The 18,423-nt window shown below is 42.6% G+C and overlaps 1 protein-coding gene across 1 annotated transcript in view; it reads left to right on the top strand.

The window, feature by feature from the left end:
• Ctnnd2 (catenin delta 2) overlaps positions 1-18,423 on the top strand; it is an 869,206-nt gene that overhangs the window by 648,014 nt on the left and 202,769 nt on the right. Inside the window, exon 11 of the mRNA XM_048814198.1 lies at positions 4,112-4,325. Coding sequence (XP_048670155.1) covers positions 4,112-4,325 — 214 coding nt within the window. The remainder of the gene's footprint in view (positions 1-4,111; positions 4,326-18,423) is intronic.

The raw sequence follows: 18,423 nt of genomic DNA, 5'->3' as shown, positions 1-18,423 counted from the left end.
CTCTTTCAAAGGATGGGATGGCAGCTTGGAATACCATATATATATATATATATATATATATATATATATATATATATATATATATATATATAGTCAATGGACCTTTATTTATTTATATGTGATGCTGAGGATCGAACCCAGTACCTCACACATGTTAGGCAAGCACTCTTATCACTGAGCCGCAACTACAGCTCTCACACATAGGTTTATAGCAGCTTTATACATAATTGCTCAAACTCAAAAGCAACCAAGATGCTCTTTATTAAATGAATGGTCCCACTGTAGTATATCCATAAAATGGAATTCTATTCAGCATTAGAAAGAAATGAGCTAGCAAGCCATGAAAAGACAGGAAGGAACCTTAAATGAATACTACTAAGAAAAAGAAACCAGTCCAAAAGACTGTGTACTGTGTAGTTCCAACTGCTTGACATCCTAGAAAAAATGAAGCCTATAGAGATGGTTAAAAAGATCAGTAGTTGCTCAGGTTTGGGGTGAAAAGGGGGAAGAGAATAGACAGAACGCAGAGGACTTGTGGGGCAGGGAAACCATTCTATCTACTACTGGGGTGGGGGGTACATGCCATTTTACATTTGTCAAGACCTGTGGAATGCACAACACCAGCCCTATTGTAACTTTGGACTATGAAGCATTTAGAGGTTGAGTGACAGCAGTAAGTCAATTAAGTGAATCCCCTGTAACCAAAGGACCCTAGAGTGCAGAATGTTGGTGGTTGGGGAGGTCATACCTGTGTGCAGGCAAGGAGCACAGAATGCCAAGCTTTCAGCTCAGTTCTGCTGTGAACCCAAAACTGCTCTAAAACATCAAAATCCCATTGGAAAAAGAGTTTTAAAATGTAAAAGAAAAAGGAGGAGGAGGAGAGGAAACGAATATATAAAAACCAACTACACCAGTCTTCCACTCATTTGGTACTTATTCACTTGCTATGTTCTGTCTTACTTTTCTTTCTTACTTTCTTCTAGGGCATTTTATTCTGTTGTTAAAGGTAAAGGTTACATATTAGCTAACTTGGTTGACTTTATTTTAGTTATATTAAACCTAGACTTTTTTGAGATTTGAGAATTCGGCATGAAGATGGTTCAGGAAATGAGGTGAGAGGATCAACTCACCAGCAGTGACCAGGCTCAGCCTGCTGGATGTAGAGCCCTCATGGGGGAGATGAGTCAGAAAGATTGCTGGACATGGAGTAGGACAGGACGTAAAGGTCCCACTTCTAAAGAAGAGCATCCCCTGGTAGTGTTTCCAAAAGTTATACTTTGTTAATGTTCAGAATAGGCTGGTTTGGAGACTTTAAAGGGTTCTTGACTATGTGCCAGAAGAATGAGGAAGAAAGATGTAGGAGAAAGAGCAGAGGAGAAGGGACGAGGACAGCCCAGGTCCTCCAGAGCAGACCAGGAGGAGACGTCCCGGGCAGGGCTTCCCCTGTGTTCCTGCTGGAAGCAGGGGGAGGGGCACGAGGCACCAAAGACCTGACTTCCCATTTCACAGGTGGGAATATTTAAATATTGATTCCGACTAACTTTTGGCTTTAGAAAACTGAAATGGGAGTCTTAAATTCTAAGATAACATTCAACCTCGTGAAAACAAAAGCTTTTATATAGATGACCTGGTGGCCCCAAACAGGAGTGAAAGGAAAGTGCTATGATCTTATCTGTGTTTCTCTAAATAGATTCAAATAGAATTTGAGTATGTGGAATTAATTAGGGTCATGATGAAAATATTGTGATCTCATTATATTATTAAGAATTCATCTTATTCATTCTGAACTCATTTACCCTCTTAATGAGTTTGGATAATATTTTAGTTGCTTAATTTATTGAGTCACATGAATGGGAGATGTCATAAATCAGAATATTAATTATGATATTCACAATAACTAAAATACATAGGTATGGATGAAATTGTTTTGTTTTCTGATTTACTATATGCCATCTGTCTTTAATATATAACTGACAGGTTGACTGTATAAATAGGTTTGTTATCTTTTTAATGGCTTTATCATTATTTAAATATTAAACCAAGAGAATTTTAAGGTAAAGCACACAATTTCAATACACACACATAGAAAAAAAATGGATATTCACAGTTTAAACTTTCCATACAAATGCAGTATCCCTTCTGAGGTGCTTTAATAGAGTGGAGGTGGATGTAATCCAGATGTGTTTTAAGGACACACCTCTAGTTTGCATCACACAAGGAGCAATACAAACTCACCTTCCTGGGGTGGATGCGAAGCAGTACAACTGGGCAGAACTCTCAGTTGGGCAAAGTGGTTTCTGGCTGCTTTTTCTCAGCTTGACTTGGTAATCCCCGGAGCAGTCATCTGCAGGTGCCATGCAGACAGCCTGGGAGGACGGTACCCCGCTCAGCACTGTGGTCCTGAGTCCCCTCTCCTCCTGCCCTGGTGCTTCTCTCACAGGGTGTAATACTTGAAGTACTGTGCATAAAGTTTCCAAAATAAAAACTTTTATGGCCCATGTGTTCTTTGAGGGTTTTTTTCTTTCCTGCTCTCACTTGTGGCTGAATGAAAATCATTCCTATAGGAATGGGTGGCCCATGGGTGGTCCCACCATAGGTGTGAGGCCTGCCTTCATTTTGTTTGTAAGCAGGTAGCAATTGCTGCTGGGGCCTCAGGGCCGCATTCTTGGCTCTTCATAAAAGGGTGTTTTCATCCCTTTGAAGAGGTTATTGCTTAATCTTAAAAAGCACTATTAAATTTGAGGAATACTAAGGTAGCAAGTGACATAGTAACTGACTAGCCTCATTCATCCATTCAGCAAACATTTAGTGGCATCTGCTATGTTCTTGGCCATGCACTTGTGGTAGGAATAAGAATGCATCAGTGAACCAAACAAGGAGATTGGCCCTCCCAGAACATGCCTTCAAACAGGACACAGCTGATAACAATAAATGTAACAAATTAGGTGAGCCTGTCAAGGGTCTGAAGAACACTGTTCCCAATGAAGGTTAAAACAGGATGCTGTGGCAGAGGGTGGGTGTGGTTCAGATTATAGTTTTAAGCAATGTGGTTAGAGGAACTTCATAGAGAAGGTAGCATCTGCATAACACCAAGAGCGGGGGGAGGATTTGGCCATGGGTCCTGGCATATCAGTGAGATGGATGGGTTTTCTGTAATAAGAAAATTAAGTAGAGAAGGTACCAATGCTCTGTCCCTGGGAAACATTGAAGTTTAAAGAAAGCAAACGAGAAGGACATTACAAAATGAATTCTTGTATTTTCCCATGTTAAATGCAGAGGTGTTCAGACACAGCTTCACCCGTGGCAACTGTGAAATAGTCTGCATGTTAACTAGCCACTTTGTTTTGCTTCCAGTTTAAATTTTAAAAGAGGTCCCAACATCAAAGGGCAGTAAGGAAAGCAGGCATTTTGCAAACACATTGCAAAGGTTGTTTCACATTTACTTGTAAAAGATTAAAATTGTCTCTGGGTAAAAAGGACACGAAAATTTAATGCAGCTTTTGTTGTTGTTGTTTTTAATCAAATACCTAAGTGCAACTACTTAGCTCAACATGTTCTGTCTCTCATTGTGAGTGACATTCTCATCTTCCCAGATCTTCTGAGATAAATAAAACTCCTTGTGCCAAGGATTCCAGTTTCTCATTTAGCTCCTGGTTCCTTTGAATCATTTGGAGTGTTTCCCTATTAAATAGCATAATTTTAGCATTTCCTGCATCAATCCTGCAGCCTTGTAAGACAGTGGTTAAATTTAATAAGCCTAAGGAATGAGGACCATTCTCCTGCCTTTTGCTCCTCCATCTGCTTCATGCCGTGAATGTGTGGCATATTTTTAGAGAGAAATGTCTGAGACACCCATTCTAAAGTGAAAATCACCTTTCCAAAATTCTATAGCTTGAAAGAAATACATTTAAATTTTTATTGGGAGGATATTAAAGCAAGTACAGGCAATAAAATCAGGGAACACTTAATGGCTTTCTTTTCCCTTTGCATGTCTTAATTCAGTTCAGTGCAATTAATTGTAGCAGATTCTTCATATAAAAAAAAACATGTTTTGCTTTAGGTAGTGAAACTGTGCTCACTAAGGTGAAAGTCATGTCCTCTGCTCTTTCAGATAAGAAGACAAGGGGGCATACAGCTCCTGGTGGACCTGCTGGATCACCGGATGACCGAAGTCCACCGCAGTGCCTGCGGCGCCCTGAGGAACTTGGTGTATGGAAAGGCCAACGATGATAACAAAATCGCCCTGAAAAACTGCGGTGGCATCCCCGCACTGGTGAGGTTACTCCGCAAGACTACGGACCTGGAGATCCGGGAGCTGGTCACAGGTTAGCATCGCTACTCAGTCATTACACTGGATCTCAAGGCAGATTCTCCATTACCCAGCCATATATTAAGAGTGCAAAGCCAATGTTGTGGTTCTGGGCTTCTCAGAGTGCTCATAACATGGGCCATCTCAGTTTGTGTTTTCAAATGAGCCGACATGTGAATAATGTAGTAGCCATTGCCACACGCCTGGATTGATCGTGTTAAATCAGTAGAAGCCAGTAAATGTAGCCCTCCCTAAAATTCTGTGGTCGTATTTCAGCCCTCTTCAGTTGATTTATAAGCAGTGGAGCATCTTACAATACCACAGGCCATCATTTGAATTACATGAAGAATAACTGATAGAAGGACAGGGCTCCTGAGTTATTGGTAATAAGTGTGCAGTCTGGTTTATAGGCTGGTTAATAGTAGAGAGCTTATCATACTTACTAGCACTTTATTTATCGAGTTATGTATTTATGCCTATTCAAAGTCCCAAGGTTATATGACTACACATTAAGGAGTTTTTCAAATGTTGACATGAAAGAAAGCCTCCCGTGATTGTAGAACTGTGGGTTTTATAAACCAGGTACTCATAGCCTCTTGAGGGCTTAATGAGAATACACAGACATTCAGCATGCACCTTTCTTAGAATATGTGTTAACATAGCAAACCTTGGCCATTAGCAATCCTCCCCTGCTTTTTAAGTATGAGATTTACCTGCTGGAATGCTAATGACATAGGTGGCCCCTGTGTGGGATCCACATTGCCTAATGCTTCCTCTTCTTGACTGTGCTCACTGCTGTTCTAGGTGATGTTTGGTTTCGGCTTCATCAGCATATCCCTAGAAGCAAGTACTTGGCAAATGGACTTTAAAGTTGACACTCCAAAAAAATCTTCTAATCCTCTGTAATCCCTCACTCACCTTCTGTCTCCACTCTAAAATTTCCTCATATCTGTGCTGATGAAACAGCTGCAAATTTGTTTATTAAAGAAAATATACTACTCAACCCAGAGAATCATAAAGATTTATTCAGTCTTGGGTCAAGACTGCCAGCTTCAATATGTTTTCTTGAATTTTCATTCCTTAAGATGATTGTCACATCTCTTTCTCACTGTTTAGCTGAATTAGAACCAAATTAGTTTTCTTTTCTTTTTCTATTTTCTTTCCGTAAGTAGAAAATTGTCTTTGTAGGGGAAAAGAATCATTGCTATGGGTTGTAGTGCTGTAAAAATAGTGTTTCACACTAAAGTAACCTGGGTCAGGAGATGCAAAAGTACCACCATGCACACCTCGTGATGTCCGGGATAGATTTGAGGTGTGCTGTTCCACTGGAAACACTCCCTGTCATTGCGGCCATGAACACCCGTCCCTCTTTGCATGGGTTGTATTGAAGCTGGAGACAGCTGTGGAGAAAGGAAGGACTCAGTGCGTGCGGTGAAGCACACTGCCTCTGTGCTGAGCCCTTCACCCGGGTGCACAAAGCCACGAGTGCTAAGGTCCAGAAGAAGGCCTTCCGCAGACCCACCCCTGGGGCATGTTGCATGCTTTGGAAAAAAAAAAAAAAATGGATCTAACAAAATCTGGGATTGCTATACAAAACCATGGTCCAGAACCACTGCACCCAGATCACTACCACCAGAGCTCATCTCATTGCCAAAGAAACTGTCACATGTGAAAACTCGGCATGATTGAGGGATTGATGGCTTAAAAGAAAAAAGTGTGCTCTCTTGTCACATGACACACTTCAGAACAGAATGCCCTGTGCCACTGCTGTCACTTGAGGTGGCTATAAAGGAACAGAGGACAGCTACATCACTGCTTTCGTGACTGCTTCTGACAGATCCTAGAGGTCACCCATTTTCGACCAGGGCAACATCAAAAATATCTACGTGAGCCCCGTTTGAAAACATCAAAGGAACATAACCTCAAAGGCAAACAGACCTCTCCCAAATGTCAGGAAGTTTCCTCTCCTGGTGAAACAGGCGTCGGAAGCAGGCAGGCACTTGATATTCAGAGAGGGGACTTTCACCTCTTATTCTCCTTCTTCTGAGAAGAACAAAGATTGGTCCCCGTGGTCATGTCATGACCCATTGTTATTTCATCAGCATGTGCTGGTGACCAAGGCTCTCTCCACCGCACCTCCTAGAAGAAATGCTGTCCACGGTGACAGCCAGACTGACGGAGAGTGACAGTGGTTGCTCCTTCAGCAGGTGTCTCTGCCTTTCCAGAGGCTGGGATTTACTGTGCTCAGCTGAACTTCAGGCAGGAATTTGTTTCTCAAAGATAAACATGTTGTCACAACATTTTGACAAGCTGCAGTTCATCGTATCTGGAGTTTCATGGATGTTGTTGAAAACGGTGACTACCGTGGCCTGGCTGTGCCTCCAGTGCAGGAGACAGGAAGAGAAACCTGGAGGACCTTCCAATGCATAAGGAGCCACAGCGTTCCAAGGACGCCTGGGAACCTGCAGGACCCTGCTGACATCCACATCAATGTCACATCAGTGTGCAAGTCTAGCGTAAGCTGGACCCACTGCTGAAGCAGAAGGCAAACAAGGCAAATGGCCTCACCACAGAGAGCCTGCAAGGTCAGTTTCATCCTCAGCTGCAGCTCATGGTCATCTGCAAATGGGCTATGAAGTGGGATCCTGCTAAGTTCCTGCAGAGCTTTGAGAACCAGATATTTTATTCCAGAAAACCTGGTTTAACATCCAGGTCTTCAAAGCCTGTGTTTCTTTTCTCCTTCATTTTCTTTGCAGTCCTTCTCCTCCAGACTTGTGTCTCTGGCCAAGTGTGCTGGACTCTGTAGCATGGTAAGCCTTCCTGTGTGGGTACAGGCACCCCATTGTTCCTAAGTTATTCATTTCTCGAATGATCTTGGAGATCTGCAGGCTTCAGGTGCTATTGAAGGGGCACTGATGCTTAGGTCAGCACCCGCTGCTGTGATTGGACTCTGCTGTGAATGGTCAGCACCTGTGCCTTGCTGGCTGCTAATGTGCAGAGACATCCCTGACAACCATGTCTACGTTTTAGAGTTACCAGATGAGCAGCAAAGGAGGACACAGCTGTGAAGGGTGGAGTACAGTGTAAGAGAAGAGAGACTCACTCATCTTTTTTAGCCTCAAGGAGCAGCCACAAATCCTTTTGAGAATTAGATTACGTATCTGTGTTAGTCATCTTTCATTACTGTAACCAAGATACTGAAAATAACAACTTAGAGGAGAGGAAAAGTTTATGTTGGCTCATAGTTTCAGAGGCTCAGCCCATGGTTGGCCATTTCCATTGCTTTGGGCCTGAGAGGAGGCAGAACCTTGTGGCAGAGGAACATTCCTTACCTCAAGCAGCAAGGAAGCATAGAGTGAGCAAGTGAGGCACCAGGGACAAGATAAAACCCCCAAGGCACCTGCCACTGACCTATTCCTCCAGCCACACCCTGCTGCCTGTGGATATTACCTGGTACAGTAGTCCTTCCAAATTATTAACCCATCAAATGTATCCATTAACTGATGAGGTTACAGCTCTCAGAATCTGATCATTTCACCTCTCATCATTGCCACATTGTCTCCCGACCTTTGGGGTGACACCTCAGAGCATTCTGCCCCTGGCCCCCTAAAGCTCATGCCATCTCACAGTGCAAAATCCACTCAGTCCATTTACAAGAATCCCCAGAAGCTTAAACGTTTGAGCAACATCTAAAAGTCCAAGTCCAAAGCCTCCTCTGAGACTTAAGGTCAACTCTTGGCTCTGAGCCCCTGTCAAGATCAAAAGAAACTTAACATATATACAATATATAATGGCACAGAGTAAACATTTCCATTCATAAAAGGGAGAATTAGGGGGAAGTAAAGAAAACATGGGACCAAAGCAAAACTGAAATCTAGCCAGGCAACAGGTCCTGTCTGTCCACCTTGGGCATCTGGAGCATATGCTGGCAAGATGTGATCCCAGAGGGTTGGGCAGCTCCTATTTGATCCTTGCCAGTCGCAGCCCACATGGTCTTTCTCTTATGCTGGGTCTGTCAGCAGCCAGCACCTCAGCAAATGTTCCTCATTCCTGGCATCTCTTAATCTGGGGGTCTTCATCCCAACTTCAGCTTCACCTGTATAGCCTCACATGTCACTCTCAGTGACCCCTGCTTGCAGGGACTCTAGCCCTGCTACACTTCACCTGACTCACCAAGCCTTCCTTTGAAATCTCAATGGAAAGTTCTGGATCCCCCTAACTCTGGCATTCTGCATTCCTGAAGAACCAGTACCACATGAATGACGCCAATGTCTGCTGCCAGCTCCAGTAATAACCGTACCACTCTGGACCACAGCTGCAGTGGCCTCTGATAAACTGGGCAGCTGAGCACAGTGAAATGCACCCTGGGGGAACAACTTCCTAGGCACCCCTGTGTAGATAGGGTTCCCCCTGGCCTCTGGAACAAGTTTTCACTTCTACACCCTCGACTCTTCAATAGGCGTCATCTTGCTGATTCCTGAGTTGCCCTCAGGGCATTTTTTCTGTTGCTGTTATGCAAAGTACTTAGCTTCTCTTTAGTGATGTCAAATCTTTCAATAATCACACTTTGTTTGGCCTCAATTTTACATGCACTTCTTTTTTTCTTAATATTTTTAGTTATATGTGGACACAGTATCCTTATTTTGTTTATTTACTTTTCTGTGGTGCTGAGGATCAAACCCAGTGCCTCACATGTGGGAGGCAAGCGTTCTACTGCTGAGCCACACCCCAGCCACCACATGCACTTCTTATCTGTTCAAACTGGGAGTTTTTCAAATCTTTCCTCTCTGCTTTTTGCTCTTAATTCTCACAATGCATTTGGATAAAAGCTTTCAGCAATATCAAAGTCACTGCCTGAATGCTGGGCTGCCTTAAAATTTCCTCTGCCCAATTCATTAATCCATCACCGTTAAGTTCAGCTTTGCAGAAAGTCTCAGTACATGGACAAAATGTAGAAAAGTTCTTTGCCAGAATGTAATCCAATTCCCAAGTAAATCCTTGTTAGCCTCGGAAACATGAGCACAGTCTTAATGTTTGCTTTCCTATTGTCATTCTGGTCATCTGGGCTCTCACCAGAATCACCCATTAAACTCTATTTACAACATTTTAAGGCATGTCCAGCCTCCATTCCCAAGCTTTTCCAAACTTCTCCCATAAACCAGTTTCAATTGCTTTTGAACTACATGATCAGGTGTTGGCAAACCAAGGATCCCACATCTCAATACTAATTTCTGTGTTAGCTTCCCATCACTGTGACTAAAATATAACTGATATAACACTTTAGAGGAGGAAAAGTTCATTTTGCCTGTTGGTGTTCAGAGGTTCAGTCCATGGATATCTGATTTGGTCATGGCATCATGATTATCATGAACATCATGGCAGAAGGGTGGGATGGAGAAAAACTGTACAGCATATGGCAGCCAGAAAGCAGGGAGCAAGCAAGTGAGGCTCCAGCGATAAAATATAAACCCCAAAGGCATGTCTCCACACCCTACAGTTGATACCAGGTACAGTAGTCCTTTCAAATTATTAATCTACCAATGGATTAATCCGCTGATTAGGTAACAGTTCTCATAGTCTAATAATTTCATTTCATCATTGCTACATTTTCTCCTGAGCTTATATCTCATATTCTAACCATAGTAAGATCCAAGCATGAATTAAACAAAACAGTGACTTAAGTGTAACAACTATACCTTTTGCTTCTTTTGCAATTCTTCATCAGACTTAGTAGGAAAAAAAATTACAGAGAGATGGAGAGCAACATCCTCCTTTGAAGTATTCCCTAGATATTTGTAAGGAACGATGTGTTTCATATGAATACAAAATTTAAAAAGCATGGGGTTTAGTGATAATTTTTAGACAGTCTTTTTTATAAACTAATTTTTAGATGAGACTTAGCTGTAGATCTAGAAGTAAGGTTTTAAGAATGCCAAATTACAAATAATTGAAGAATTAAAGAAAGAAATTATATTGCAAAGCTTTAAATTATTTATTGAATATTTCTTGGAAAAGTGAACAATAATAAAATGCTAAACTGAGTTATTTATACGTGTTTAAATTCAATGCATAAACATACATGCTGAATAAAACAGCCGCTTGTTTGTACTGCAATATCTATCCACAGCAGAAGAGATCTTGCCTCTACGTCTTAGGCTTTGAAACAAATAATTTTCCTGCTGTGCAATAACTATTATGAGGTGACAATCAGAACTTTACTTAAATCCAGTTGAAGCTATTTTGTGCTACCATTACTCAAAATCCTCCTAAGCAATAAACTTTGATGAGAAAGACTGCTTGTCTTTGGGCTTGACTAATATAATTTTTCTCTCTCTAAATAAGGAAATATCCAACCTACATTTTGAAATGATCAACTAATGATTTCAGAATGCTTTACAAGTCATAATAAAAGATTTTATTAAACCATACAACTTGATAAGTTTTATTTTGTTTGAAAGCCAGTGGCCTTGAGAGCTTTACTTCCCCAAGAGTAAGTGTAGTGCAATGTCTGCCTCCCACACCTGAGTCTCTTTCCTCCTGATTAAGGGGCCTGGCCACCAACCCAACTCATGCCATTTTCACCATCATTGCTTCCCTCTTGTCTCCACAGATCTCCTCCCAGAACCACTGTTCTAGGGGAACACCCATCCCCTGGATCCAGTACTGCTCCCCCTCTTGCTTTACTCTCCAAGTTCCTAAAAAGGGGTGCTCAGGAGATGAAATTCAAAAAATGTCACTTAAACTCACACATAATTGATACATGCCAGATCTAGATTTTTAGATAGAAATATTATTCTTCCCAAAAACATTTTCTATAATTTAATTTTATCCTTGATATTCTAAAACTCACTGCTGACATCTGATGAAGAGACATCTTAGGGGTGTGTGTTTTTAAAAATTCACTGGCATAGAATCACTAAAACTGTCCTTTTTTAATTTGGTGTTTGTCTAAAACATATCCTTGTTTGAAATATCTAGGGATAACTCCAAGGAAGACCTTCCTCTCCTCTACCTCCTGTAGTTTAGAAGATTGTTCTTTTAAAAAAATGATCATTTCTCTGTCTCCCTTTTCTTTTCCTCTCTTTCTGGAATAGAAGGCATATTGTAAATCTCATGGATTATTCCTCCTCCTTATCTCCTTGTATGCTTTGGAGCCCTTTGTCTTTTTATCACATAATTTCTGAGTGATTTATCTCATACCTAACATTTATTTCCAGCCTTTATTTTCCCAAATCTATGAAAATTTTTTGGTGAGGGCAGGGGCACAGGAAGATATCCTCTTTCTTTTTTAATTCTAAGAAAGAACCTCTTGTGTGTGTGTGTTTTTTTTAATAGCCTCTATTTTTGGTTTATGAATATAAGTTACCAATGCACTCTCTGAAGATATTATTTAGAACTATGGTTGTTGGTTGGTTGTTCTAGGTAACAGGAATGAGCTCACTGTTCTCTAGTATCAGTTTTTCTGTTTCTTATGAGGGTCTTCCTCATTGATTTTGAGGGCATACTGTAAATGCAGGGTGATTCTTGGATTTTCTACTTATTTTTAAGACAGGAAGAAAATGGGATTTGTCTGAGCTCTGTGCACATTGGTGAAGCTCATTAACTGTGAAGTGAGGCTTTACTTAAGGGGGAGCAGGGTCTGGGGTGCAGACTTAATTAGTAGAACTTCTGTCCAAGACTCAGATATCCATGGTAGCTTTTTATTTCTCCCCAGTGTGACCAACTTCTTTTGAAACGTTTCTGTGTTGTTAGTCTTGCTTATTTGTCTGGCCTGAAAGGAGGGGTCAGGACTTTTCCGGCTGCTGAGCATTCTTCTTTGCACTTCAACAGGAGAAGAGAACAAGAGGCTGTTTATTTCTAGACCCTCTGTAGCCTCCCTTCTCCTTTCTGTACCCCGTCTTCTCTGAGTGTGACTTCTTCCTCGAGTCTCGCTGGATGGTCAGCCTCTATACTGCGGTGCCCCCTCTGTGCGCATTTAGGTGGACTGGCTTCCCTGTCATCTCCACCAGTCAGCTCACCTCCGTCTGTGGGCCTCTTGCAGGGATGTGGTAAAATTTCTTATCTGTGAATTACATCTTCCTTTCTTTGACTTATTCCACTGTATCCCTAATAAATAACATCTCCTGCCCTGCATGTGTTCTGAACAGAGTGACATATAAAACAAAGCATAAAAATTACTAAATATTCTCTCCTCTTGCTGATGGAAACCAGGTCAGAGGCATTACTTTAGGCCGGTAAGCCAAGGGCGCTTGCTAGTTCAAGAGAAGCTGGGTGGAACACCCTTCATGGAAGGGCCATGGAACCGGGAGAAGCCTTTCCCCATGAACATGGCGTGGACTGTCTTCTTACCCTCTCTTCTGTATCACCCAGAGGCATGGCTGCTTTCTCCCAAGCTGGAGCTAAGCAGTTTATCAAAACATCCCTTCCATCTTCTGGGGGACTTGAGCCGGGTAGTTACCTGGAATTCATAAGAATCACTGAATTGGGTCAGAAGAGTCACTGAATTGGGTCAGAAGAGCAAACTATATAAGTCAACTGCAGGGTTGCTATTTTCACAGGATTTAAAATTAAATTCCAGTTTTATTTTGTATCCAGAATAATAACCAGCCATGTGGTCCAACATAGCACATTAGTGGTGCGGCAGTAAGGTGTTGCTTAATCTCACATCTCACGAAGATGAAAATGAAGAGAGACATTCCAGGAACAAAATGGCAGCACTGTGGAGATGCCCTGAATTTTAATACCGACCCTACCAAATATCAAATTCCCAAGGAGAAATTAAAAATCAAAGTTTAAATCCCCTTTCATGTTGAAGTCCAAAAACATTAAAGTTCAAAGGAATTAAAGTTGAAAAATCAATATCACTTGCCATTATGTGTTCAAATTCAAAGTCCACAATTCTGAAGTTAACTAAATGTAAAAGCCATCCTCCCCAACTTTTCTGTTGTGCACCATCTCAACCAGTAGGTTTCTCATCCCTCTGTTGGGTGGGTTCCGTCAGAGGTCCAGGCCAGGGCTGCCTCAAATTGGACCTGTAACAAATCACCACAAATGCAGCAGCTTAAAACAAGACACATCTTTTACCTTGCAGTTCTGGAAGTCAGAAGCCTGACACAGGTCTTTCTGGGCTAAAATCAAGGTATCATCAGGGCCTTGTTCCTTTCTGGATTCTTAAATAGCTTTCTATAACTGTGACAAAATACCTGAGATAAATAACTTAGAATGAGGAGAGATTAATTTTGGCTCAGAGTTTCAGAGATGACAGTTCTTGGACAATTGATTGCATTGTTTTTAGGGCAATGATGTGGAGTAGATGCCAGAGGGAAAGTGCTGACCTCATGAAGGCCAGAAGCAGAAGGAAAGAAAGGGCAGAGTCCCAGTTTTCCCTTCAAGGACATGCCCACAGTGACGTTTCATGAGGCCCTATCTCCTAAAGCTCCCATCTCAATAGCCCCACAGGTGGAACTCATGCCTTCAACACATGCCCTTAGGGACACTCCAGATATATACCATAGCATGACGGCTCTGGGGACATCTGTTGCCTTGCCTTTTCTATCTTCTAGAAACTGCCCATGTTCCCTTTCTTGGGACCCCTTTCTTTTCAAAGCCACCAACACTGCATCTCTGATGATTCTTTCGCAGCACATTTTCTTCTGACCACTGTGGGATGATAAACGGGACCCATCGGGTTAGACCAGGACACTCTTCAGGATAACCTCAGTAACTTGATGCCATCTGCAAAATGCCTGTTGTCCTAAACAAAGCATAGTTTCAGGTACTGAGGATTAGGATGTAGGCATCTTGGAAGAACTAGTATTCTCCTGGCCACAATGTCTGGAGGAAGATGAGGAAACAGACTTTCCTTCAGTTTAGTCAGTCATGTGATGCCAACTGGGTAGTACCTGACTCCAAAGGACCATAATCCATGAATTTAAACTAAATCAAGAGAAATTTTTCAGGTGATGGTTAATTTGGGTATTAACCATTTACCAGTTGAAAAGAGAATCATCTATGCATGTCTCTAGAAAAGTGATGGTGGTTGACAAATGTAGGTGTTGCCACAATCGCCATCATGCAGCAGTTATATGCTGGCAGTGGTAACAACTCTCATCCCTTGTCCCCAGGTCTATCGGCCCTGGTTTGACCATGGAGGCAGAAGCACTATGAAAGATATGAAAGGAGATTTATTGTCTAGACTGTGGAAGGCTTTGTCTCTGTGCCTGGTGAGGAGTCTGAGGTTGATATTGGTCAGCAGGCACAAGCAGGGAAGAAAAGCTGAATGCAGCTCTGGCTGCATGCGGAAAGCAGCACCTTTCCTGGGCCTGTCTGTCAGCATTTCAGCCATTTGAATGATGCACAGAAGCTGTGGCCCTTTGCCTAAGGGCTCTGCGAGAGCCTGGACCTGGGAAGCTGGAAGAGGAGGTGAGGTGCAGACTGGAGGAGAGTGAGGGGTCTGCCTGCTGCCCCACCCTGAAGACAGAGAGCAGAGCAGGGATGCACACAGCAGCACCTGCTTCCCCTGCCTCCGTGGAATTGGTTGGATTCCTGTCCTCACAAAGGCTGCAGAATCAGCCTCAACCAACTATGTGGTGGACACGGCTCCTGATGCTGCCCGAGTGTGTGCAACTAGTCACCTCCTGTGCTCCCCGATCCTCAGCCCCCATCAGCTTTCTCCTCTCCAGGCCCTGGGCCCCACATCTCTCTAGACCCTTTTTACTCATGTACTGGGGCCTTCTGTGATTCATTTCCCTCTGATCATCCCCTGCATCTCTTGGGGAAGGCTTAGTAGAGTTTCTAACTGTTAAACCTGCTGCTTAGGTTGAGCTCTTTGCTTCCTAGTGTGTGTGGGGACAGCAGTGTTGGCTGGGACGGAGTTCTGCCTGCCTTCTACTTTTCCCAAAAGCATTGTGCTAAATGCACTGTGCTTTTTGAACATTCCTCCAGATTCTAGACCAGGGAAGCTATTTTTTCCATAAAGACACAGAAATTACTTGAGCTTGTAAGCTGTAGGGTCTGTTTTATCTACTCAGCTCTACCTACCCTGGATGGAAGCAGGCATAGAGAAAACACAAATGAGTGGCTGTGGCTATGCATCAATTAAACATTATCTCTAGAAGCAGATGGTGGGCTTTCAGGCCACAATGTACAGAACCCTCCATCACACCTTTCCTCCCACAACCAAGTTTTGATAAAATGAAGAGGAGGACACACAGTCAACTTGTTGCTGCTGAAGATCAGGGTGTAGGACTGTTAAAGAAGCAGGTTTGCTCATACAGTTCCTAGAATTAGGCAGACTTCTCCATCATAACGGGCAGCAGTTGGACCAGGGCAGCCTCCCTCCTCCTCTGCCAGGTCACATCATATGGAGACCAGGGGAACCAAACTTCCCTGTGACTACTCATTCACAAGAAGGAAGAAGGGCAAAGCTGGCCCAAGGAAGGCAAGCCCACTGATGACTTGGATAAGTCTCCACTTCTCAGGAGAAGAGCAGATGAAGGATTGGGAGTGGCCGGTGCTACATTATTTGTACTCCATTCACAGGAAGGAAACATCCGACCTGGGAAGAATCATTCCCACTAGCACATTGCTGTCCATTCCAGGGATGCCTGAGTGGGAGAGGGTTAAGTGTTTGTCCTGCATCTGCCACTTGACCACAGGTCATCTCCTAACCAGCTTGGTAGCTCGCACATTCTTTGTATGGTTTTTGCCTGTTCTTATCCCTCATCTTTTTAGCTATTTTAAAGCTATTTATCTATAGGAGCTAGTCCAGTTACGTCTGCAGAGGAAGGGCAAAAACTCACAATCCTCAGCATTACTCTGATTCCTGATTCTCTCCCCAACCAGATCAAGTCTAATCAAATCAGAAAATCCACATCATTTAATTTCCTGTTCACCCCACCCTCAGTCCAAGAGGTCAAAGCAGCTCTGTATGCTGTGAATCTCATGCATTCATTCGTTAAGCAATTTGCTGACTGCTTGCTCTACAGAAGTGAGGTTAAGATGCTTGGGATACAAGGAGTAAAGAGTCAGCACCTGCTAGCCATAGGCCAGCCTTCCCTAGGTTATGGCTTCTTTCTTAATGGCAATATCATGGCACCTGCTTTTCAGGAAGCCTGATAGAGGAAGAGAGAAAAAAGGATCACAGCTGACAGGTGTCTCGGTTGGTTCATATGTCTGAACTATATTAAGACTCTAAGTGGAATTTCATAATCCATTAACAGAACCATTTCAGAAGGTTTCAGTCTTAATACTCAGATACTGCCATTTGTGTTGTGGTGGATGAGACAGGTAATAAACCCAGACAAATAAATCAGTAGTTTTAGGGAGTGCAAGAGCTCTGAAGAAAAATCAAGCAGGCCGAGGAGATTTAAAGGGTAGATTTACTTAGAATGAAGCTCTGCTTGAAGAAATAGAAAGCACATCAAATGCCCTGTTGGACTAGAGGGGAGTTTTTGCCTCCAACACATGAAGTCTGGAGGTGAGTGCTTCAGGGTAGCAATGGAGCTCAGCACCATTGAGTCTTCAGGAACCCAGACCCCTTCCAGACACTAGCTCACCCTTCCTTAGGGAACAACCCACTGACGGAAGACCAAGATGGTGGCACCTACACTCAGTGAGCAGGAGTTTGATAGAAAGTATTTTTAAAAGAGTTAAGGTTAAGCAACTTTATCTGCAGTAAGATGAACCTGCTGACATTTATGGCCAGATAAGTCAATTTTATACACCTTCTTTATTAACTGAGTCACGGGGCATGGCGTGGGGATGCTTTAAGAGCCTATATGTTCCATTATTTCCTGTGGTTGCACTCTTATTGCTTCCCAGTGCGCCTACGCTGAGAAGTACAGCATTCTCTGATCTCTTGTATAACAAGAGGGAGTAAACAAACATTCCTGAATACCAGTCCTTGCAACCATTGTCCTCTGTGCTTCTATGTCAGCTATTGCTCTGAATATTCCAGATGGTCCCTGAGATCAGATGTAAAAGCCTTGCTCAAAGACATAGCTGATCTGTGAAACATCCTCTCCTTCTGAAACCTGACTGCTTTATGTCCATGGTCACCCAGTATTCCTAATCAAAAGAGATCCTTGGGACACAGGATGAGTGGGCAGGGAGCAGATTTGAATCCCAGATCTCTGTGATAATATTCTGGGACTCTACACATTTAACAAGACCCTATGGTGGTGGTTATGATCATGAATGTTTGAGAAACACCACTTTCTACTCTCATATATCCTCAGTTATGGTGGGAGCAGACTGGTGGAGACTTGGAAGGCACAGATGTGTTTCAGGAGATGCCAAAACAAGTTGGTGCTAATAGTAACTAAATTACCCAGTGAGAATGTTTAGCCCATTTATCATTTCTTCCCATTAGAATGAATTTGAGGTTACCCTTACATTCAAACATTCTTGAGTGAAAGAGAAAACAATGAAATAACTTCTAATGAAGATGGCAGAAACTGCCGGTAACAGACCAGCTTCTATTGACAGTACAGTGATCCAGAATGGGGCTTGCAATTATGAGGTCCTTGACTTCCCTGCAAAGCTTCTTGGGGTTCATAAGAACCCCCTGTGTACCCATGAGAGCATGTCGTGTGATCGTCATCTGTTCTACATCCCATCTGAGGTTGTCCTCATTATTCACATCCATGATCATTAGTGCTGGTGTCCTGAGAGGTACCCGTCCCTATCTACCCTCCTGTTTGAGAGCAGCCAAAATTTTATACAAGTTCAAATGAAAGTATTGACAGGAGCTTTCTGTTCTTTGTTTATTTGCCAGAATTGAAATGTGTGGTGCCTTCTTGCTTGTCAGGCCTGACAATGCTTAACTGATTTGTGGCTCTACTTTGTGACTCACGAGTTACAAGTTAATTAGAAACACTTTTCTCTAATTATATTTGAGAGTTTGCTCTATTTGCTCTACAATTATCACAAAAATTACATTAACCAGTGTTAACGAACACAGCATAGAATATCCACTGAAGGAGAGAAACAAATTACACAATGTCTACATCCCTTGCCCAACACCTGGTTTCCTCTCCAACAGATGTTTTTATTTGTCATTCCAAATAACGCATCCAGAATAAACTTCCTTCCTGGATGTGCCTTAGAAGATC

Source organism: Marmota marmota, unplaced genomic scaffold (assembly GCF_001458135.2).
Source record: "Marmota marmota marmota unplaced genomic scaffold, marMar, whole genome shotgun sequence".
Taxonomy (NCBI): domain Eukaryota; kingdom Metazoa; phylum Chordata; class Mammalia; order Rodentia; family Sciuridae; genus Marmota; species Marmota marmota.
The sequence above is the reverse complement of the archived record's forward strand: the minus strand, read 5'-3'. Positions and strand labels throughout refer to the sequence as shown.